This window comes from Dendrobates tinctorius, unplaced genomic scaffold (assembly GCF_039654945.1).
Source record: "Dendrobates tinctorius isolate UK_male_01 unplaced genomic scaffold, ASM3965494v1 ptg000028l, whole genome shotgun sequence".
Classification (NCBI taxonomy): Eukaryota; Metazoa; Chordata; class Amphibia; order Anura; family Dendrobatidae; genus Dendrobates; species Dendrobates tinctorius.
Window position 1 is genome coordinate 49,231,641 of NW_027361696.1, and position 23,141 is coordinate 49,254,781.

General features: G+C 40.8%; 2 protein-coding genes across 3 annotated transcripts; both read left to right on the top strand.

The window, feature by feature from the left end:
- The first annotated feature begins 81 nt into the window (after positions 1-81).
- Positions 82-14,963, top strand: LOC141085357 (phospholipase A2 inhibitor gamma subunit B-like). Its single transcript, XM_073570645.1, has 5 exons — positions 82-212; positions 2,091-2,210; positions 6,383-6,529; positions 10,613-10,759; positions 13,920-14,963. Exons 1-5 carry the CDS (start codon positions 164-166, stop codon positions 14,078-14,080), a joined length of 624 nt encoding a protein of 207 aa, XP_073426746.1. The 5' UTR covers positions 82-163; the 3' UTR covers positions 14,081-14,963.
- Positions 14,964-18,179: 3,216 nt separating this feature from the next.
- Positions 18,180-22,800, top strand: LOC141085358 (uncharacterized). 2 transcript variants are annotated; one of them, XM_073570646.1, is made up of 6 exons: positions 18,180-20,615; positions 20,687-20,750; positions 20,888-20,971; positions 21,069-21,279; positions 21,478-21,634; positions 21,750-22,800. In XM_073570646.1, the coding sequence occupies exons 4-6, from the start codon at positions 21,165-21,167 to the stop codon at positions 22,723-22,725; spliced, it is 1,248 nt and encodes a 415-aa protein (XP_073426747.1). In that variant the 5' UTR covers positions 18,180-20,615; positions 20,687-20,750; positions 20,888-20,971; positions 21,069-21,164; the 3' UTR covers positions 22,726-22,800. The 2 variants fall into 2 exon arrangements, with proteins under 2 accessions (XP_073426747.1, XP_073426748.1); XM_073570647.1 differs by lacking the exons at positions 18,180-20,615; positions 20,687-20,750; positions 20,888-20,971 and having other exon boundaries at positions 20,996-21,279.
- Positions 22,801-23,141: the final 341 nt, after the last annotated feature.

Genomic DNA, 23,141 nt, shown 5'->3' on the forward strand with positions numbered 1-23,141 from the left:
CCACCATAGGTCAGTGATCTCATGGCAGGAATGAGAGCGGTCCAGCCTGTTCTATTCAGCAGACACCCTTTATAATTGACAGTTGTGTAATATCAGTAACTTAAGTACAAATACAATCAGGAACCACAGGATCAAAATTGGAGATTGTGAGTCTGCATTCGCCATGAAGATGCTACCAGTAATAGTCTATGGTGTGACCTTCATCACTGCAGGTAAGTGACTGCTCCGAGGCACCAAGACATCGTAAAACTGCAGGTTCTGCACCTTGTTTTCTATATTGTTTATTACAGGGTAGGCAGTTTATTCTGTAATTAGATGTTTCTAGGTAATTATGTTCTTATCATAAGGAGCCAACCTCAGCAGAGCTAGGTTATATGCACGCAGAACAGTTTTCTAGTGGAAAACCATTTCAGGAAAAGCTCCTGCTTTGCATTTTTTTTTTTTTTTAGAATTTTTGTTTTTTTAAAGTTCAAGTTTTTTTGTTTTATTTCCCTTAAACTTTTTTTGTAGCCTTTTGATTGAATCATGCACCAATCCTCTGGAATGCTCTACCCCAAGAAATTCGGACTGTCCATAATTTGCACAGTTTTAGGCGCTCCCTCAAAACACATCTGTTCAGAGCAGCCTATCACATTCACTAATCAAAGTCATTCTATGTGTAAGTGTGTGTGTAGCCCATTCACTATCTCCATCCCCCACCATCTCAAGTTGGCTGGACCATCATTGTAAATACACCCCTGTACTTTGTATCTCCCCCACCTCATTGTAGATTGTAAGCTCTCACGAGCAGGGTCATCTTTTTTTTACTTTAATTATTGTATTGTTAACGTTGTTACCTATGACTTGTTTTGAAACTGTTAAACTATAAAGCAATGCGGAAAATGTTGGCGCTATATAAATAAAGATTATTATTATTATAAATCAAAGCATATGCTTCAAAGATGTAACACACACTTTGCTTTTTTTTGGCCACCAGGTGTTTTTCATAACCTGAACGGGAAGAAAAATGCTAAAAAGACTGAGCATATGAGGTGTTTTTGTCTTATTTTGTGTATCAGCTCGAATCCTTCTAAAATTCTGTGTGCATATATTCTTCTTGGTGTGCCATCATGTGAAGGTCGTAGGTGACTGCCAACACCAAGGCCATGATGGGGCTTGGCTAGGTGGTCAAAGCTTCACTTGAAGCCCAGTTCACATCAAGTTGTAGTCAACTCCCAACCAGTTCTGTAGAGTCAGTAAGACAAGGGGCCAACTAATTAGTAACAATAAATTTCCTGTAGTGAAATGGTAACCTCACTGTATCTGGTACAAATATGGCAAATTTTGATTCGGTGATCATTTCCGATCATATTCACTGAATTCTATTTCTGAGCTGGTTGATACAGTTGACACTGGAGAGTGATTACTACGATTGGACCTAAAGCCCAACAACACTGTTGAACCCCTAAAATTTCACAGTCAAGAGTGACCACGGTATTTTAAAACCACCAATATGGCGGTAATCACTTCGGAGGCCATTGGTTTTCCATGCAGTGAGATTTGTTGGGTGCCAATGGGTTGCCTTTAGAGCTGCTAAAAAAAAGGAGCCTGATCCAGGGGCCTCATTGGTCATTACCAGACCAGAGCACTAGGCACCCCCGTCTACCTGACGGCCGCCTGGACCCTTTTCTGATTAGCGATCTTGACACCCTCATGATATTAACCCAAGTGAAATGATCAGAACAAGAGCTATGGCTGCCGGTAGGTACGAGTGGTTTCCTAAAGCTTTGCTCTGGTGGTAATAGACTACTGATGTCCCCTGTACCAGAGTCTGGCAACTTTTTGCTCAACTCTAATTGGAACCAGCTGAGTTATACTAGACAGCCCCACAGTCAATGAATGGAGGTTGAGCTTGCGCACCCCATCTTGGGACCGTTGGAGGTCCCAGTGGTTGGACACCAGCTATCGGCAAATTATTCCCTATCTGTTGTCAATGAATGCAAACATTTAATGTTTAATTCTAGATGCTAAACAAATCATGCTGATTGTGTCAATGTGGAAGGTAATCTCTATGTGATCGTTAACAAGAATAAGCGGATTATGTATTTTAGTATCCTCCTTGATATGTGAGACCTGCACTGCGGAAAATGCAGCTACTTGCTCTGGCGACCCCTCGGAGTGCGACCCCTCGGAGACTTCATGTATGAGCAGCATGTACCAAATATCATACAGTAAGTGGATATCAGATGGGAAAGAATTCTGAAAAAATGGACTAAAGTAAAGTCAGTCCTAGTATTGACAATGGGGGGAGGAGAAGGAAAAGAGAAGCAACTGTCTAAATAATCGCCATTTAAAAAATTGTCTACCACTATTCTGTGGCAGAGTGTCAGTAAATCCTTCAACCAGCTGAGATCTCTGCAAAACTGAAAGGAAATCAATTAGTGCTTCTGGTTCTGACAACTTTCTGCTCTCTTCCTCCTTTTTTCAGATTCTCTCTTTTAAAGATAAGGAGATTGACTGGTACACAGATTTCCACAATGTGGACAGGGAGAAAAGTATTTACAGTCTCAGGGAGGGCAGAGAAAGTGGGTTATAGACAAAGAGGGGTGCACAAAATTTGAAAATAAGTGCAGGATAGAAGCAGTACCTGGGATACATAAGCAGTAAAGACTGCAATACACTAGATACCCACAGGAATAACATCCAAAAATATGAAAGTACATTTTTATTTACAATAAGATTACTCTATTAAATATAAAAGTGCCCCTATCTTCAAGGTTTTAAATGTACTCTGTTACTCTAGAGAGTGCCTTTCTGGCTCCTATCACACTGTTAATACATACCCTGTGTATTATCTACTGACTTACTGCTATGTTGAATCAGTAGGCTTGTGCATCCAATCAATTTCACATGATTTACAAAAAATTACATAAACATGAAAAGTAGGCACATTTTGGTGATGCAGCCATCAGGTGGCGCTATGTTGGTGCAGTGCTACAGTGTATAACAATGGCTCAGTTCTGTCAGTGACAGCTGTTATCAACTGATACAACTGGGCCAGGATGTCATAAATAGGGGATCGTCATTTGTAAAAACAGACCCTTATACCACCTTTTATTGGGCAGTGGTCAGATCCACTGCAAACATCTAACTCCACCTTCGAAGGACTGGAGGACTTTGCACAATATGGTTATCTATCATTTGAAATGACACCATGTAGTACCACATTTGTCCTTTAGTGGCCACTACAGGAAAAAAATGCAGCTGCCTGCAATATCCTCAGCGATCACCAAAGGTTTCATCGGCTAGAAGCAGTGTTCCCCCAAACTCCAGTCCTTAAGAGCCACTAACAGGTCATGTTTTCATGATTTCATTAGTATTGCCCAGGTGATGGCATTATTGCCAGTGCAGGTACTGCAATTGTCACCTGGGCCATACTAAGGAAATCCTGAAAACATGACCTGTTGGTGGTTCTTGAGAGCTGGAGTTGGGGAACACTGTGCTAGAGACTCAGACATTTGTTGAAGGCCAGTGAAGCTTCGGAGAATAGGTTGTCCATTTAAATATCAGCATCATCTTCCAGATCAGATTCTGTACCAATAGTATCTATAGGTTGTTTACATAAAATAAACCATTTTAGGGCACCCTCTTCTATGAAGGCTAGCAGAATTGCTAACTGTGTGTTTCCATTTATTATGGACCTTAGTCACCCTATCACCAGCTGATTGTCCGGCTTTTCTGAAGTTAGACTCCTTGGTAATCAAGTCATAGCAAGAATTTCAGATGAAAAAAATCCCTTTTAATGGATTGGTATTTTTAAAGTTTTATTTCCAACTTTGGAGATGGATGTTGTTGGATAGTGAAGACAAGCACTTTTGCAATTTACTGCTGATCAAAATTTGCAACCGTTCCTGAGATATTAACACTTTTCTTTTGTTTACAGCTCGTTGCCTAGGAGACCGACCACTGCTGCAGTCTAGCTTGTAAGCACTGTGCTAAAACTAGCGAAGATTAGGAGATGTTAGCATGTTTCAGAGAACCTGGTGAGCTTCAAAACAGTGCTTCCAAACTCAATAGAAAGGAGCTTGTAGGCACTGTGCATTTCTGCTGTCTAGCAGCAGTGGTTGGTCTCCAAGGCAACGAGCTGTAAATAAAAGAAAAAATAGTTAATATCTCAAGAAGGGTTCAAAATTTTAACAAGCAGCAAGTTGCTTGTATTTACAAGAACTATCCGACAATATACATTTGAGAAGTAGAAACAACAAGGCACTCATCAAAAAGGTTCGTGGAAGGTGCACAAGTAGGGTCTCCAGCCCATGTAACAATATAAAAGAACTTGGTACTCAATTAGCGAATAAAGTGAATCTTTGTTTTATTTGGCATCCAGATTATATGTTAAACGTTTTCGATCCAGCAGTGGATCTTCATCAGAAATCCTCTAGAGAACATACATAAAAATAGAAATTAATCTATATCATGATCATAAGAGAATATATTAAATCATATGATGCATATTAGAACAGAAATACATAGAGAAAAATTCTAGTACGTCATATAAAATTAAGCATACGGTATCAATAGGATTGCTGAGATTTAATCTCGGGTGCATATGGTCCGTGAGAGAAAATTTTTTGCAGAGTGGTATTAAGGGAAATAGCCAGTAACTTTATTCATAGTTGCTATTGTAAGAAATGAGGAAAAAAACCACATTGAGGCTAAAGGATATTGGTGCTTCCGGTTATTGAGTGCAGGTTGTGTCCGGAAAAATATATAGGTGCTCATAATAAGGTGGTTTAGTGAACGCTGGTCCTTCTATGAGGAGACAGAAAGGAGAAAAACATCATAAAAGGCCTTATAGTATCATACATAATAGTTATTTATATACTGGTAGTCCATGTGATAAGGTGAAATGCCCATAACATGAAATGATCTCTTATATTACCTGGACGCTGTGTATCAAGATATAGGGGAGAAAATGCGCTTTAGTATAGCGACTTAAGTCGCTTTTTGTATGGCGCTGTAATGAAGAAATAGATATAAAGCTTACTATAGGCCCTTTTCAAATAGCCAAAATGCGCAGTATAGGGATAAAAATGGAAAATTACCTGCTCCCTGTGGCCCCTAGGGCATGCGGTGTATACCGCTGTATGGAGGACGCCAGGCCTAATGAGGTACTTCCGGGTTTATATAATCGGGCGGGGATCCCCCTGGCTGCGTCATAACGGTCACGTGTTCATGATGTATCACGCCCCTGACCGCGTCATTGTGGTCACGTGTCAGCGCTACTGCGCATGTCAGGCCATCCGGTCTGTTATGTGTGTGCTTGTCTCCTGACTGCATAGTAGCGGTCGCTAGGTGCGCCTGCGCTGTAACGTTAAATGACGTGTTGTAATGATAAATGATGTGCGTATGTCAGGCTGGGGCGATCTTGTGACAGGAACAATCGCATCTGTTGCTAGGTACTGCGATGTTCACAATTGAAAGTACCTGGGGAGACTATTAGTATAACAAGATTGCGTCTAAAGGTAAAAAGGAAGGGGGCAGGCTAGTTTTTCGTTATTGAGTCAGGTAAAGAGAACAATAGGCGAAATAACCAGTACTTTTAAACAATAATCATTATATTTGCATTGTGGATCTTTGGCCTATGTTTATTATGAATAAAGAGAAAAAATGGTGAAGGTATACTATACCAAATAAGGGGGGGTTTCTATCACCAACATGGTGATACTGGTATTAAAAGGTAACTTCACATCTCAGAGAGAGAGAAGAGTCTGTGAGTATAAATTTATGACGACCTTTGACACTCTCAATGCTGGAATGAATGTGTCGCATGGATTTATGTCTTTTTACATCAGTTAAGGAATTTGCTCCGAAGACCTTGTGGGGGCATCACAACACATTAGGAGACCCCAATCAGAGGACAATAAAACATCCGGACTCCTTATCTATGAACTGGTCCAATATTTATGTTTCTCCCTCTCCCATAATCATAATTCTGCTTCACGTCACTTGTCTCATCTATTGCATTTTTTCTGTGTTGTATTGTGCAGAAATATGTGACTCTTCAGATTTTGTATTAGTCTAGCCTGATGAAGAGACCTGAGTAGTCTTGAAAGCTTGCAATGTGTTACCATCTTTTCAGTTAGCCATTAAAAGGTATCAACCACTGAGGACTCTCAATTCTGAATATTTTTCTATCTACTGGCTAACACGGTACAAAGATATACATCTTTCCTGTATAACCAAGATGAAGCTTTAAGATACAACTGTGAAAAAAATCGGAGACGGTTTCAGAAATCAGAGATGGAGCTTAGCTTTGGTCTGATATAGCAATGGAGATATTACATATATGATAGAAATATATCTGATACTAACATAACATTTTCACTTGATGTTTCACTAGAAACGATGAATGTAACAATGCCTCGAAAATCCTGCAGCTTTCCAGAGATTTGTAACCTTTCCTATTCATTCACCTTAAATGACGTACATATGGCATCGGAAGGCAAATGCTGCAATACAGATCATTGTAACAAGGACATTCCACAGGGTGAGTATAAAGAAACCATCACCATAGTCCTCTCACCGACATTCATGTAACCCTCTGCAACCAAACAGATTTCACACCTGCAGAAGGTGACCATGCTCGTCTCCACTCCAGAGATGATAGATAGAATATAGATGAGAGATAAATTATAGATAGATAATAGATAGATAATACATATATAGCTGATAGTAGATAGATAGATAGATAGATAGATAGATAGATAGATAGATAGATAGATAGATAGATAGATAGATAATAGATAGTGTAGTGAAGCAGTGTCCACACTACAGTAGGGTGACCGCAAAAAATCGATGTCGGAATTTTGTCCGTCTGGACCCCACAAAACGATTCCCCTTTCCAGATATTGAGAGAGCCAAAATTTGAGCTCGATCAAACGACGTTAACCCGTGCCGCTCGTCACTCAAAGTTTGAAAAAATCCAAATTGAAGTATTTTAAGATTTAGGTATTTTGCATAGTCTGTTAGACTATAAAGAATGTGACAACAACATTGCAGAAATAGCCCTGACCAAATTTTCGAACCATTGGTGGTATTTGAATGCAGAGTTGGTGGGATTATCGTTTTTTGATCCCACCATTACAGACAATGAAAAGTTGTTAATGGCTAATAAATTGCTCAGTAGCACAGATGAACCATCAGAGCACGCTAGGGTTGTAAATCCAAAAGTTAGGAAAGAAAAATTAAAAGAGGTAGGAAGTAACCGACTTTAACGACCTTCTGACAAAAGATGAAGAACAAAAGCAATATGTCCTGCAAGTTGTAAGCAAATGCCGAGCATTATATTCTGACGTTTCAAAAACTACTTTAACAAAAGCTCTAGAATAGATTAGATAACTATGTAAAATTATCAACTCATGTAGGTTAGCGTGCTCTGATGGTTCATCTGTGCTACTGAGCAATTTATTAGCCATTAACAACTTTTCATTGTCTGTAATGGTGGGATCAAAAAACGATAATCCCACCAACTCTGCATTCAAATACCACAAATGGTTCGAAAATTTGGTCAGGGCTATTTCTGCAATGTTGTTGTCACATTCTTTATAGTCTAACAGACTATGCAAAATACCTAAATCTTAAAATACCTCAATTTAGATTTTTTCAAACTTTGAGCGACGAGCGGCACGGGTTAACGTCGTTTGATCGAGCTCAAATTTTGGCTCTCTCAATATCTGGAAAGGGGAATCGTTTTGTGGAGTCCAGACGAACAAGATTCTGACATTTTTTCCCCCCCATATGAGATCCGGTCACCCTACTGTACAGTAATGAGGCAGTGACCCAGCAAAGTTCAAAAACAAAACATGTTTTTATGTCCAACACACATAAATACACAGCACACGGTATCTTCTGGATTGCAGCCGGGAAACAAGACAGTCCCCCTTCAAATCGCAACCGGGAAACTCGACAGTCCACCTCCGAGACTGTTGCTGTGGGTGACTGCACTGTCGTTCACGCTGAGGGGTGCCAGGCCTTTTGGCTCCATTGGCCCTGTCTTGCCTCACACAGGTGGAGCTCTGCAGAGCCTCCTGCTCTGCACACTTGCAAAGCCAAACTGACACACCCAACCCTCTGCTTCAGGGGTTTCTACAAGGAACCTGTGGCCGTAGGCCACATGGAAAACCCAGCCATAGATGATAGATAAATAGATACATATATCTATAGATTTATATATAGATAATAAATTAAATAGATAGATACAATGGGGAAAAATAAGTATTTGTTACACTGCTGATTTTGCAAGTTTTCCCACCTACCAATGGAAAAGTCTGTAATTTTTGTCTTAGGTGCACTTCAACTGTAAGAGACAGAATCTTAAAAAAAGACAAATAAAAAAGACTGAAAATAACATAGTATGATTTTTTAATAATTAAATTGCACTTTGTTACATGAAATAAGTATTTGATCACCGACCAACCAGCAAGAGCTCTGGCTATCACAGACCTGTTAGTTGTTCCTTAAGAAGCCTCCTACTCTGCACTCATAGCTGTTTGAACTTGTTACCAGTATAAATGACACCTGTCCACACACTCAATCAATCACACTCCAACCTTTCCACCATGGCCAAGACCAAAGAACTATCTAAGGACACCGGGGACACAATTATAGACCTGTACAAGGCTTTGATTGACTACAGCACAATAGGCAAGCAGCTTGGTGAGAAGGCAACAACTATTGGCACAATTATTAGAAAATGGAAGAAACACAAGATGACTGTCAGCCCTCGTGGTTCTTTCCTAGCTGGTCTCCAGACCTGAACCCAATAGAAAATCTTTGGAGGGAGCTGAAACTCAGTGTTTCCCAGCAACATCCCCAAAACCTGAAAGATCTGGGGAAGATCTGTATGGAGGAGTGGGCCAAAATCCCTGCTGCAGTGTGTGCACACCTGGTCAAGAACTACAGAAAACGTCTGACCTCTGTAATTGCAAACAAAAGTTTCTGTGCCAAATATTAGGTTTTTTATTGTATCAAATACTAATTAATGCAATAAAATGCAAATTAATTATGTCAAAATCATACAATGTGATTTTCTGGTTTTTATATTTAGATTCTGACTCTCACACGTGACGTGTATCTATGATAAAAATTACAGATTTCAACATTCTTTGTAGGTAGGAAATTTTTTTTGTGTATCAAATACTTATTTTCCCCACTGTAGATAGATAGATAATAGATAAAGGGATAGATAATAAATATACAGATAATAGTTGATAGATAATGGATAGATAGATAAATAGATAGATACATATTAGATCGATTAGATGATAGATAGATAATAGACAATATATAGATAGATAATGGATTCATAGATAGATAATAGGTTAATAGATAATAAATAATATATAATAGATAGATAATAGATAGATAACAGATACATACTAGATCAATAGATGACAGATAATAGATAGATAATAAATTAATATATAGATAATAGGTTAATAGATTGATAGATAATAGATTAATAGGTAGATTAATAGATAGGTAATAGATAGACAATAGATAGATACATAATAGATCGATAGATAATAGATAGATAATAGATTAATAAATAGATAATAGATAAATAATAGATAATAGATTTGTGCTGAAAACGCACCCCCCCTTGGCTTATACACGAGTCATTGTCCCAGAAGCCGGCGGGGGAGGGGTGCGGTGGAGCTGAGGGTCACAGGAGGCAGGAGCCAGCGCCTGCAGCTGTAACTGTGCCTACTGCTAAAGATAAATGAATATTCAAAGGCAATGAATAATTATTTCTCTTATAGCGCACAAAGTTACAGACGCAGCCGCCGTCTTCCAGCAGCTGTAAAAAAAGAACAACTCCTACTTACCTTCCCTGCGAGCCCTTGCAGCATCTTTTCCGGCTTCCAACAGCTCCTGCGGCTGAGTGAACACATGTCCCCGGTGAGTGGAGTGAGGTGAATATTCATTACCTTAACGAGCGGAGACACGTCATCGGCTGGCCGCAGAAGCTTCTGGAAGCCGGAAGAAAAGATGCTGCGAGGGTGCGAAGGGAAGGTAAGTAGGAGGGGTTTTTTATGCTTTGCTCATGGAGGGCCATGCATTCAAGGATATGGATGAGCAACCATGCATACCAGGACAGGGATAAGGAACCATGCATACAAGGATAGGAATGAGGAGCCATGCATACAAGGACAGGGATGATGAGCCATGCATACCAGGACAGGGATTAGGAGCCATGCATACCAGGACAGGGATTAGGGGACAATGCATACTCGGCTTATACTCAAGTCAATACGTTTTCCCAGTTTTTTAGCCAACACTAGGTGCCTCGGCTTATAGTAGGGTCGACTTATGCATGAGCATATATGGTAATAGATAGATAATAGATAGATAATAGATAGAGAGAGAGAGATAAAAGATCAATAGATGATAGATAAGAGATAATAGACAGATGATAGATTGATAATAATCGATAGATAGATAGATAGATAGATAATAGATTCATAGATAGATAATAGATAGGTGGATAAATAGATACATTTGTACATGATTGCTTTTATCTATATAGATCTATAAATTGCACACCCATTGATCATGTTTTATCTTTCAGTTGCTTCATGGAACTTGACAAAGAACGGATTGAAATGTCCGTTCTGCTTGCAGGAAGGGCTGAATGGCTGTACACCAAAAAATCAGATCCTGTGTACTGGTTTAGAAGTCATGTGCCTCAAATTTTCAGGTTACTTAAGTTTTGGAGGTAAAGATAACTTGTTTGAATTGTTTGGTTCTTAATCTTTTCTATTTTTCTTGCCTTATTACAATGCAAATGCTATTACGCGTATAATGTTTGTCCCATGCCATTATGCAGTATATTAATGTATACTATACCTGCTGTGTAAAATGCTAACCTGATGTTAGGAGCAAACTGTAATGCCTGTATAATGTTTATTGTTGTTGTTATACTACCTGTGGATCGTGCAGGTGTTTCAGGAGGTGCAGACTCGACGTCATCAACGCTCAACTCGCAATAAATGTACACAAGCCCCTGATATCATCGAAGAGATCATGAAAGGATTCTTTTTCCCACCAGCAGACATCAGAAACACAGGCTGGAGAGGCAAAAGTTGTGCAGCCCAGCCACAGCCAGGGCCGGTTTTAGGCAAAGTGGGGCCCTGGGCAAAAGTTTAAAATGGGGCCCCAAATGCTAACATATTGCACATCACACAGAAATATTTCGGTTGTACGATTTACATGTGCTGAGTTCAGACCCCTAAAGGAGTGTGATCGACAATATTGAAGTCGTTCGCTTGTTTCCCGGCCTCTTTACACCGACTGAGGATGAATAATGGGGACAGAACAATTACTAATAGATCAATCTGTCCCCATAAAGTATCATGTTATCAGCAGCACATCTACAGTTTTCACAGGGCATGTGCTGCTGAGAACAATGATTTTTGTTCCGGCATAAACAAGACAATCTCTCGATGAATAGGCAGCATTTTGTTTGTTTAGTATAATACACCCCATAGTCCTCCACATATTATAATTCACTCTATAGTCCTCCACATATTATAATACACCCCATAGTCCTCCACATAGTATAATTCACCCCATTGTCCTCCATATAGTATAATGTGCACCACAGTCCTCCATATTGTATAATGCACACCCCATAGTCCTCCATATAATATAATGTGCCATATAGACTGCCATATAATATATGTCCCATAGCCCTCCATATAGTATAATACACTTTCCATAGTCCTCCATATAGTATAACACACTCCCCATAGTCTTCCATATAGTATAATGAACTCCTCATAGTCCTCCAAATAGTATAATACACTCCTCATAGTCCTCCATATAGTATAATGCACCCCCACAGTCCTCCATGTAGTACAATTAACTTCCCATAGTATAATGCCCCCCATAGTTCTTCATATAGTATTCCCCATAGTCCTCAATACATTATAATGCAGGTCCCATGTAGTACATATAGTATAATGCACTGCCCATAGTCCGATAGAGTATAATGCAGCCCCCATAGAGTATAATGCAGCCACCCCACAGAATATAATGTAGTCCCCTCATAGATCATAATGCAGTCACCCCATATAACATAATGCAGCCACCCCACAGAATGTAATGTAGCCCACTCAGAGTATAATGCAGCCCCCATAGAATATAATGTAGCCCCCTCATAGAGTATAATGCAGCCCCCATAGAATATAATGTAGCCCCCTCATAGAGCATAAAGCAGGACTCACATAGAATAGAATGCAGCCCCATCATAGAATATAATGCAGCCCCCTCATATAGTATAATGCAGGACCCCCATAGAATATAATGTAGCCCTCTCACAGAGTATAATGCAGCCCTTTCAGTAGAATAAAATGTAGCCCCCTCATATAGTATAATGTAGGCCCCTCAGTCTATAATGCAGCCCCATCATAGAATATAATGTTTCCCCCCCATTAGGGTATAATGCAGCCCCCCATAGAATATAATGTATCCCCCTCATAGGGTATAATGCAGCCCCCATAGAATATAATGCAGCCCCCTTATATAGTATAATGCAGCCCCCATAAACTATAATGTGGCTCCCTCATATAGTATAATAAAGCCTCCTCAGAGTATTATGCAGCCCCCCATCATAGAATATAATACAGCCCACCCCTTGTAAAATATCATGTAGCCTCCTACCCTCCTCCATACAATATAATCCAGCCCCACAGTCCAGTACTCACTGATATATTTAAAAAAAACACTCTCCTCTCCTCATTCCACACACTGCTCCAGGCTTTGCTCCGGTCTCGAACCACCAAAAAATTAATAGGGGCAAAAGAATCAAACAAGCAAACCAAAGAGAGAAAAAAAACCTTAAAAAATATCTTTTAATTCAATAATTAAAATCTCAGAATTCAATATCAGAAAGCAAAAAACAAAAGAGTGTTAGGTTCAGACAATTGCTTATCCACAAAAATCTAAATAGATACCCAATTGAAAAGAGGAGGAACTAATCTCACGCTAGTGGGCCCTAGCACTGACCCTACCTGACTGCGGAGGTTGGCACCCTAGTTGTTGATGATGTGGCACCCCCGCTTAACATCGGTAGCCCTAGGGACCCTAGGACACCCTACAAACAAACAAAAATTGGGATACACAGAAAACACCCCACACACACACCTTTAAATAGCCGAAAAATACCCCTAGTGGGGAGACTAAAAATGTCTAAAGGCCCGCCACTGGCTGGGGTCCCCTGGGGGAGTGGGGGCCATAGGCAGCTGCCTAGTCTACTTGGCGCTAATGCTGGCCCTGGGGCCAGCAGAAAGTGTCTGCATGACAGCTAGATAGGAAGTGGGAGTGAGTAGCTCTAACTAGGGCCATAGGAGAGCATGTACAGAGCTTCAGCCTGTACTGATGTTCATGTAGTTTGTCCCACACAAGGTGGCATTAGGTAATGATATGATAATGACAAAGACAAGGGTAGCCACCACAGAAGGGAGTAGAGAGGTTTATTCTGGGTGAATAGTGCAAATTTTAGTTGACCACAAAGGATAAGAAGTAGCCTCAGAGGGAGTTTGTATGCTTATGCCTCAGTGTGAAGAAAGTTGCCACGACAGAGTGAGAGTGAATCCTGAGTGTGAGGAACTGACATGCAGTAACAGTGTGAGTAGACCGCAGGGGTAGGCAGTAGTTTAGTTATCTAAATTAAAATATCAAAGATATATCCACATATCCACATCCAATGAAGGTAACCCTAAGACTGCTATCCAATTAACATAGAAACAGCGCCACTCTTTTCCGTGGCTTGTGTCTGGTATTGCAACTCCGCCTCATTAATTTCCAGTAAGACACAAGATGACAGATTTGACCAACGAAAAATTAAGTGTTTGAAATTTGTATCTTTTTTTCAGAAACATGGAAAGATATTTCATTTCAAGGTTGTGCCACTCCAAGCGCCTGTCCGGCCACCCCGTCATCGCCAGATCCAGAGAGTAAAATCATGATCAGCTGCACTAAAGGCTTCCACCACTGCTTTGAAGAGGGCGACAACAGCCTCCCTGTCATCAGCTAAACATTTCTTCCAACATCAGAAAAACACATTTGGAGGGGAAGACTAATAAAAACAGACAATTCTATAAAATATAACAATGTTGAGGGTGTGATCAATGAATAGAATTTCTAGAGCAGGTTCTCAGTTCTCTATGTGCTGACATCACTTCACATTCTCTCTCTCTTGATGCCTGCTGAGTGAGTGTGGTCTTCCTGGTGCCATGTTCAGCCAATCAGAGCACTCACTGCTCTGTTTCCCCTCCCCTTCCCACTTGCAGTCTCACAGACACAAATACTGCAGCTGCATCTCCCTCCTCATTGTCTCTTACTCATCCGTCAGTATTTTTGAAGGAATGAAGAGGTGTCTCAGGATAATAGCACCTCAATGGGGTTGTGTATTCTTCTGAAAAGCCTAATTATTAAACATTTTATTCAATAATCAGTCACCAAATAGGAACATTTAAAAAAATTGTCAATTTCCATAAATATGTAACCTGTTCCAAATGCCGATGTTCTCCTGAATCTGGCATTGTCTTTATTTTGTTCGTGTGCCTCTCCCTCCGTTCCTGAGATCTGACCTCATTTACCTTCTGTGTCAGGCAAGATTTGTTAGCCAAATGGGCATGGTCCTCAATACTTTTTTTGTGCGTGTATTCTTGATGACCACACCCCTTTGGCTGATAAGAGTAGATTTATCCAGAGCGAAGAGGGAAATAAAGTTTCCCCTCCCCTTCCCACTTGCAGTCTCACAGACACAAATACTGCAGCTGCATCTCCCTCCTCATTGTCTCTTACTCATCCGTCAGTATTTTTGAAGGAATGAAGAGGTGTCTCAGGATAATAGCACCTCAATGGGGTTGTGTATTCTTCTGAAAAGCCTAATTATTAAACATTTTATTCAATAATCAGTCACCAAATAGGAACATTTAAAAAAAATTGTCAATTTCCATAAATATGTAACCTGTTCCAAATGCCGATGTTCTCCTGAATCTGGCATTGTCTTTATTTTGTTCGTGTACCTCTCCCTCCGTTCCTGAGATCTGACCTCATTTCCCTTCTGTGTCAGGTAAGATTTGTTAGCCAAATGGGCATGGTCCTCAACGATTTTTTTGTGCGTGTATTCTTGATGACCACACCCCTTTGGCTGATAAGAGTAGATTTATCCAGAGTGAAGAGGGAAATAAAGTATCCCCTCCCCTTCCCACTTGCAGTCTCACAGACACAAATACTGCAGCTGCATCTCCCTCCTCATTGTCTCTTACTCATCCGTCAGTATTTTTGAAGGAATGAAGAGGTGTCTCAGGATAATAGCACCTCAATGGGGTTGTGTATTCTTCTGAAAAGCCTAATTATTAAACATTTTATTCAATAATCAGTCACCAAATAGGAACATTTAAAAAAAATTGTCAATTTCCATAAATATGTAACCTGTTCCAAATGCCGATGTTCTCCTGAATCTGGCATTGTCTTTATTTTGTTCGTGTACCTCTCCCTCCGTTCCTGAGATCTGACCTCATTTCCCTTCTGTGTCAGGTAAGATTTGTTAGCCAAATGGGCATGGTCCTCAACGATTTTTTTGTGCGTGTATTCTTGATGACCACACCCCTTTGGCTGATAAGAGTAGATTTATCCAGAGTGAAGAGGGAAATAAAGTATCCCCTCCCCTTCCCACTTGCAGTCTCACAGACACAAATACTGCAGCTGCATCTCCCTCCTCATTGTCTCTTACTCATCCGTCAGTATTTTTGAAGGAATGAAGAGGTGTCTCAGGATAATAGCACCTCAATGGGGTTGTGTATTCTTCTGAAAAGCCTAATTATTAAACATTTTATTCAATAATCAGTCACCAAATAGGAACATTTAAAAAAAATTGTCAATTTCCATAAATATGTAACCTGTTCCAAATGCCGATGTTCTCCTGAATCTGGCATTGTCTTTATTTTGTTTGTGTACCTCTCCCTCCGTTCCTGAGATCTGACCTCATTTCCCTTCTGTGTCAGGTAAGATTTGTTAGCCAAATGGGCATGGTCCTCAACGATTTTTTTGTGCGTGTATTCTTGATGACCACACCCCTTTGGCTGATAAGAGTAGATTTATCCAGAGCGAAGAGGGAAATAAAGTTCTTTGAGTAATACAAAATAGTTTTAAAGGGGAAGTTGAGGCTTAAGGAGGTTGTCTGTTTGGTGGTGCACTGCTAGCTTCTCTCTTTCTTGGGGGTGGTGCATTCCCGATGATTGATAGCTCAGGTCAGTAGCATGGTCACGCTGCTGGCTTGTACTGTGCATATTCTGATGCTGCAAGCAGAGGCAACAAAGGGGCACTACAGCTCATGTGATCAAGGGATCTAGTTAAGATTTACAGCAGTGCTTACAAGCTCTATAGCAAAGAACTGGAAGAACTCCTTGCTTAGGAGAGCGACCACCACAAATGGACTGTAGAGGTAGCTGGCAACCCAGGCAATGAGCAGTACACTATAAAATCAAAAAATCCTCCATTCTTGAGAACAGAGAGGAAACTGAATAAGAAGTAAATTGCTAAGTTGCTCATTTGTACAATTACTTTGCCATTGTACCCTTTTAAGAATTCGAGACAACCGGTTCAGGCTCTGACCACAAGTTTAATAGTATAATTTAACTTTTTTTCATTTTTAATTTCAGAGTTCAATGCGATAGAAAAAATTGAGTAATTTTGTTTTACGGATTGCTTACTTAGTTGGAGTTACTTAAAGGGGTTTTCTGGGACTTTAATAGTTTTGACCTATTAGAACAGATCATTAAGGATCAGATGCACCAATAAGGAGATAAAAGCAGCACAGCACATTATGTTCTCTAGTGGCTGTGATTGTTACTGCAAGTTCTTTCCCATATAAGTAAATGTCAGTACCATTCATGGCCTCTACGTAGTATACAGCTATGAGCCACTTATGGTGCGCAAACCTCCTTAAACCCCATCACGACATAGACAGTATCCGTTTTTGCGTTTTTGTTTTTTTCCTCTCCTTCTTCCCTGAGCCACACACTTTTTTTAATTTTCTGTCCACATAGACATATGAGGGCTTTTTTTTGCAGGACGAGTTGTACATTTGACTAAAACACCATTCATTTTTCCACATAGTGCACTGTAAAAACGGGACAAAAATTCCAAGTTTTTTTAAAATTGTTTTTACGGTGTACCTTTAGTGGCAGAAATGACCTTAAAATATAATTATGCTCATCAGTCTGTTTACAACGATACCAAATATGTGTATTTTTTTTATTTTAGTGGTGAAAAAAAAATCCAAATTTTACAAAAAAAATGTTGAGGGTGTTTTCGCCATTTTCTGAAATCAGTGACGTTTTCATTTTTGGATGGAGCTGTGTGATGGGTTATTGATACCATTTTGGGATATATGACGTTTTGATCACCTATTACCGCAATTTTTGTGGTATTTCAGTGACTAAAAAATACTACATTTGGTGTTCTTGAATTTTTTTTTTGCTTACAGATCTGGTTATTTATTTTTATATTTTAACAGATTGGACATTACTGAACATGAAGATACCACATGTGTATTTTTTTAATTTGTTTATTATTTTCATTTTTAATGGAGGTTATTAAACTTTTTTTATATATATTTTTCATATTTAAAAAAAATAATAACTTTCCCCTATACTCGTCAGTCCACTTAAGGACTATAATCTGTGATTGTCTTAATGCTTGTGCTTTATACAGCAATTGACCTGCTCACCCAGGCTCTAGGCGAGTAGAAGAACGGGATCCATTAGATCACTTATAATGTGAAAATAGCAAAATCCAACTTCTTAAAATTGCAAACATTTTATTGGAAAAAGTCAATGAAAAATTGCATGTAGAGCAACGTGTTTTAAATGTAGTTTCACACTCCGCTTACGGCCATGCCTCTTCCGGTCAGACGTATGACGCTGCATGCGACCTGCGTACCCTATCTTTAGCATTGGGTAAGCAGGCCGTGTGCAGTTATGCGTTTGCCAGCGCATGCGTCCTTTTGGCAGTGCGCTGATCGCACCAAAATGCAACACAGTGTGCTTGGCGCAGGTCGGCGCGCTGTCAAAAGGACGCATGTGCCAACAAATGCATATCTGCGCATGGCCTGCATACCCAATGCTGAAGATAGTGTACGCAGGTCGCATGCAGCGTCATGCACCCATAGGCGGAGCTGACCGGAAGAGGCATGGCCGTGGGCGGAGCTTCACGGCGGCTGTGCGCAGCTCCTGGAAACGCTAGTGTGAAACTAGCCTAAGTCAGACCGAATGCAAGATATAAAAATAATGAAGGTGAGGCATACAATCACATGATTTACACATATGGAAACGTAACAATGAAGCATTAAAAACATCAGAAAAGATGCAAAATTGTAAAAAGCAAAGCAAATCTGTGAGTGTTAAAAATACAATTAAAAAAAAGAACAACAATTCAATAGTGGAACATAAGATCCTTCCACATATTTCGACCGTTCAGGTGACGTATTCAAAATATCCAATATTCTTCACTGTCACATAAATCCCTTCTGATTCCAACTCTCAAAGTTATGAATACAATCCCAAACACTTGAAACGATTGGGTCTCACGATGGTCCTGTGTCGACTATCACCGCACTTGACAAATCCTGTGCAGTTGAGCCAAGTGTGGCCTTGTGTCGACGATTTAGGCGAGTTGGAAAACAGAATGTTGCCCAAGGTTTTTGCTATTACTGAGCAACCATAAATGAGAATTTTAGAGATGATAATAATATCCTCATGTAATAATGGTAAATAATTCAATATGATGTTTTTGATTTCATAAAATTGAGGACTAAATTGAAGGGAGAGAACCGGTTTGTTATTTAGAAAATGTCTTTGTTAGGGTACTCACATGATTAAATCTGAGCGATTTTTTTTCCATGAACTACAGTGACGAGCAAAAGGGTAACAATGTTTTGAACTTTTGACTTTCAGGCTCCATATCTCACCATCCATTACTGAGTTTCTTACAATGCTCTGCTGGAATTTTAGACCATTCTTCTTTGGCAAACTGCTCCATGTCCCTGATATTAGAAGGGTGCCTTCTCCAAACTGCCATTTGTAGATCTCTCCACAGGTGTTCTATGGGATTCAGGTCTGGACTCATTGCTAGCCACCTTAGAAGTCTCCAGTGCTTTCTCTCAAACCATTTTCTAGTGCTTTTTGAAATGTGTTTTGGGTCATTGTCCTGCTGGAAGACCCATGACCTCTGAGGGAGACCCAACTTTCTCACACTGGACTCTACATTATGCTAAAAAATTTGTTGGTAGTCTTCAGACTTCATAATGCCATGCACACGGTCAAGCAGTCCAGTGCCAGAGGCAGCAAAGCAACCCCAAAACATCAGGGAACCTCCGCCATGATTGACTGTAGGGACTGTGTTTTTTTCTTTGAATGCCTCTTTTTTTCCCCTGTAAACTCTATGTTGATGCCTTTGCCCAAAAAGCTCTACTTTTGTCTCATCTGACCAGAGAACATTCTTCCAAAACGTTTTAGGCTTTTTCAGGTAAGTTTTGGCAAACTCCAGCCTGGCTTTTTTATGTCTCAGGGTAAGAAGTGGGGTCTTCCTGGGTCTCCTACCATACAGTCCCTTTTCATTCAGATGCCAACGGATAGTACAGGTTGACACTGTTGCACCCTCAGACTGCAGGGCAGCTTGAACTTGTTTGGATGTTAGTCGAGGTTCTTTATCCAACATCCGCACAATCTTGCATTGAAATCTCTTGTCAATTTTTCTTTTCCGTCCACATCTAGGGAGGTTAGCCACAGTGCCATGGGCTTTAAACTTCTTGATGACACTGCGCACGGTAGACACAGGAACATTCAGGTCTTTGGAGATGGACTTGAAGCCTTGAGATTGCTCATGCTTCCTCACAATTTGGTTTCTCAAGTCCTCAGACAGTTCTTTGGTCATCTTTCTTTTCTCCATGCTCAATGTGGTACACACAAGGACACAGGACAGAGGTTGAGTCAACTTTAATCCATGTCAACTGGCTGCAAGTGTGATTTAGTTATTGCCAACACCTGTTAGGTGCCACAGGTAAGTTCCAGGTGCTGTTAATTACACAAATTAGAGAAGCATCACATGATTTTTCAAACAGTGCCAATACTTTTGTCCACCCTCTTTTTTATGTTTGGTGTGGAATTATATCCAATTTGGCTTTAGGACAATTCTTTTTGTGTTTTTCATTTAAGACAAATTAAATGACTATAATAATACCAAAGAATTAGTGCTTGCAATAATTTTCAGGAAGAAACTGAGTATTATCTGACAAAATTGCAGGGGTGTCAATACTTTTGGCCACAACTGTAACTGCAATTACATTGATGTGGATGAACTCACCAACCGGTACCGCCTAATTAGTGTGTTTTGGATGTCCATTGGCCCTTTGTTTCTCTTTATTCAACAGCCGCCCAAGAGATGCAGCAGCAGCAGCACTGGCAGCAGCAGCAGCACCACCCACAGGCATGGAGTCTGGCCAGCAGGAGGACACCACATCTTCTTCTGGGAGCCCTCCCTCGCATCGTCAGCGTTTGACGGTAAGTTTTTATTTCCAAAATCCATCATCTCTGTAATATATGTCTATTCATTGGCTTTTATTTCAAAACAGGAATCAGGAGCTCCCAGAAGAAGAAGAAAGGGGTGGACAAACACCTGGAGTGGGCTCACAATTGGTAAGTTTTTTGCATCAAACGCAGAAACACAATATCACACTACACACAACACATAGAAAACAATGTACCGCAGACATCACACAGCAAACAAATATGCCAACATCCAAACACATAAATATTTTTCTTTTCTTCTCTAGTCTTCCCAATCTGGTGCTCGGCCAAGAGGTCCTCGCAGTGCCTCCCAGGGTCGTCGGCGACAGCAACGCGGCGGTCACCAGCGTGTAATTATAATATTTAAGTTAAATTTTGGTACACTTTTTATTTCATGTCTTAAAGTGTGGTGCCTAATTTTGCTATTTTTCTCTTTTACTTTAACAGCCTTCACAGCGTGCTCCCGACTCTGACGGTGAGGATGGAGGAATAGATGTGGACCACCTCATCGATCTCGTCAGAGAAAGGGAGCCGCTATGGAATATGGCTGACCGCCGCCATGCTGACCTGATAGTTACCCGACGGCTCTGGGAGGAAATCTGTTCGCTCCTTGTGGACCGCTGGGAGGACCTCGATGCTCGGGCCCAGATTAAAGAGCGTAAGTATATACAGTACCTGTTGCTTGATGTAAACAAGTGTTTCCCGAACTCCAGTCCTCGTGGTCCCCACGGATCATGTGTTCAGGATTTCTATTTACTATGAAAATCCTGAAAACATGACCCCTGGGGACCATGAGGACTGGAGTTTGGGAAACACTGATGTTGTATACTAACCACTTTGTCCTTTCTCGTTTCAGGGGAGAGAATTGTGAAGCAGTGGCTGTCTGTGAGGGATCGTTTCAAGAAGGAGTTCAATAAAGAGATGCGGGCCCCGAGTGGATCTGGAGGACGCAGGAGCAAGTACAAGTACGCACAAGCCCTGTCGTTCCTCCGGGATACAATGGTCACCAGAAGGTAAATATTACACACCACATGTAAAAAAAAAAATGTTTAGATGTAAAAAAAAATTTTCAGCCAGGGCCATGCCATGTCACTATTTTAATTGTTTTTTTTTCTCTTTATTCCACAGCACGGTGAGCAGCACTTGGGAGCCTGCACGGTTGGACCCTTCTGAGGCGATCCCTGAGGAGACCGGCACCGAGGGACACTTCGACCGCCCCGGTACAACTGCACCTTCCCAGCCTTCCCACACATTAGACCCATCTGTCCCATCCACCAGCACCGGAGCATCGTGGCCGACAACATTCCATGGAGCTGCTGGTGAGGAGATCGCTTTCCCTTTACCCCACCCTTCTGTCCCTGCCACCTCTAGTACACCTGCAGGTACTGGGCGGCAGCGGCAGAGGGGTCAGGAAAAGAGTTATGCGCCAGAGTTCTTGCATCTGAATGCATCTTTCCAGAACAGTCTAAAAGTCTTGTCAGAGCAAATCTCCGCAGGCTTTCAGCAGATCAACTCCAGCATTCTGGAGGTGAAGACACTTCTGCAAACCATGCATTCAGAAGCAAGATCTTCGCCAAACCACACCTTTTTCAGGTCTGTTGTGGAGCGCATGGAAACGCTCTCTCCTAGCCAGCAGATGCATGTAATGCATTCGTGCCACGGTGCTCTCCAGCACGTTACCTCCCAACCTCCTCCTCCCACCCCAGTAGTTCCTCCACCTGCACCCCCTCCAGCCACTTTCCATCCTCCCCCTCCTATTACATACCAGCCACCTCCCCAGTACCAGCAACCTCCCCTTTACCAGACATCTCCCCACTTCCAGCAACCTGCCCCGTACCAAACTCCTTCCCCGTACCAAACTCCTTCCCCATACCACTTTCCATCCACATCATCTGCTCCTACAGTCCCTGCCCAACCCTCCACTCCACCACCCACCACCTCTTCTGCCTCCCACATGTCCACCCATTCTCTAGCTTTTTCCACACCTTCACCTCTAACTGTTCCTTCCCCACCACGATCCCAGTCCTCTCTCCACACTCCCAGTGTCGAAGTGTCCCGCAGCCCCTCCAGCAGTATTTTCACCCCACACTACACAAATTTATAATGTGTGTATTTTAATAAAAAAGACCAGTTTTATGGTTTCAAAGCTTTATTAAAAAAGTTTATTTAAATTTAAAAACAGTTTACTCAAAAAAATTATTGTTTACACTGGTTGTCTGTCATTTCTTTCTGCGGCGAAATATGTTAAAAAAAAAAAGGTTAAATACAGGGTATTTAAAAGGTAAAAAGGTATTCAAAACCAGGTATATAATTGTGGGTGAAAGGTAAATAAATTTTAGCTTTTTGCCACAGTTGTGTTCCTGGTTGTGTTTGAAGCAAAGTATTTCACCTAAAAAGTTGTGTTTATTGTTGGTGATTTCCTAACAATGTACACAACTTTTGTTAAAAGGTGAAATACTTTGCATAAAACACAACCAGGTACACACCTGTGGCCTAAAGGTAAAAATAGTAAGACCATGA

What these genes read in the sequence shown, in the direction of transcription:
- LOC141085357 (XM_073570645.1), top strand. Translation starts at nt 164, where the DNA reads ATGAAGATGCTACCAGTAATAGTCTATGGTGTGACCTTCATCACTGCA. An exon ending in TGTGACCTTCATCACTGCAG is followed by an intron (nt 213 to 2,090) that starts GTAAGTGACTGC and finishes TATGTATTTTAG; the next exon opens with TATCCTCCTTGATATGTGAG. An exon ending in AGGTTACTTAAGTTTTGGAG is followed by an intron (nt 10,760 to 13,919) that starts GTAAAGATAACT and finishes TCTTTTTTTCAG; the next exon opens with AAACATGGAAAGATATTTCA.
- LOC141085358 (XM_073570646.1), top strand. Translation starts at nt 21,165, where the DNA reads ATGGCTGACCGCCGCCATGCTGACCTGATAGTTACCCGACGGCTCTGG. An exon ending in TCGGGCCCAGATTAAAGAGC is followed by an intron (nt 21,280 to 21,477) that starts GTAAGTATATAC and finishes TTCTCGTTTCAG; the next exon opens with GGGAGAGAATTGTGAAGCAG. An exon ending in GATACAATGGTCACCAGAAG is followed by an intron (nt 21,635 to 21,749) that starts GTAAATATTACA and finishes TTTATTCCACAG; the next exon opens with CACGGTGAGCAGCACTTGGG.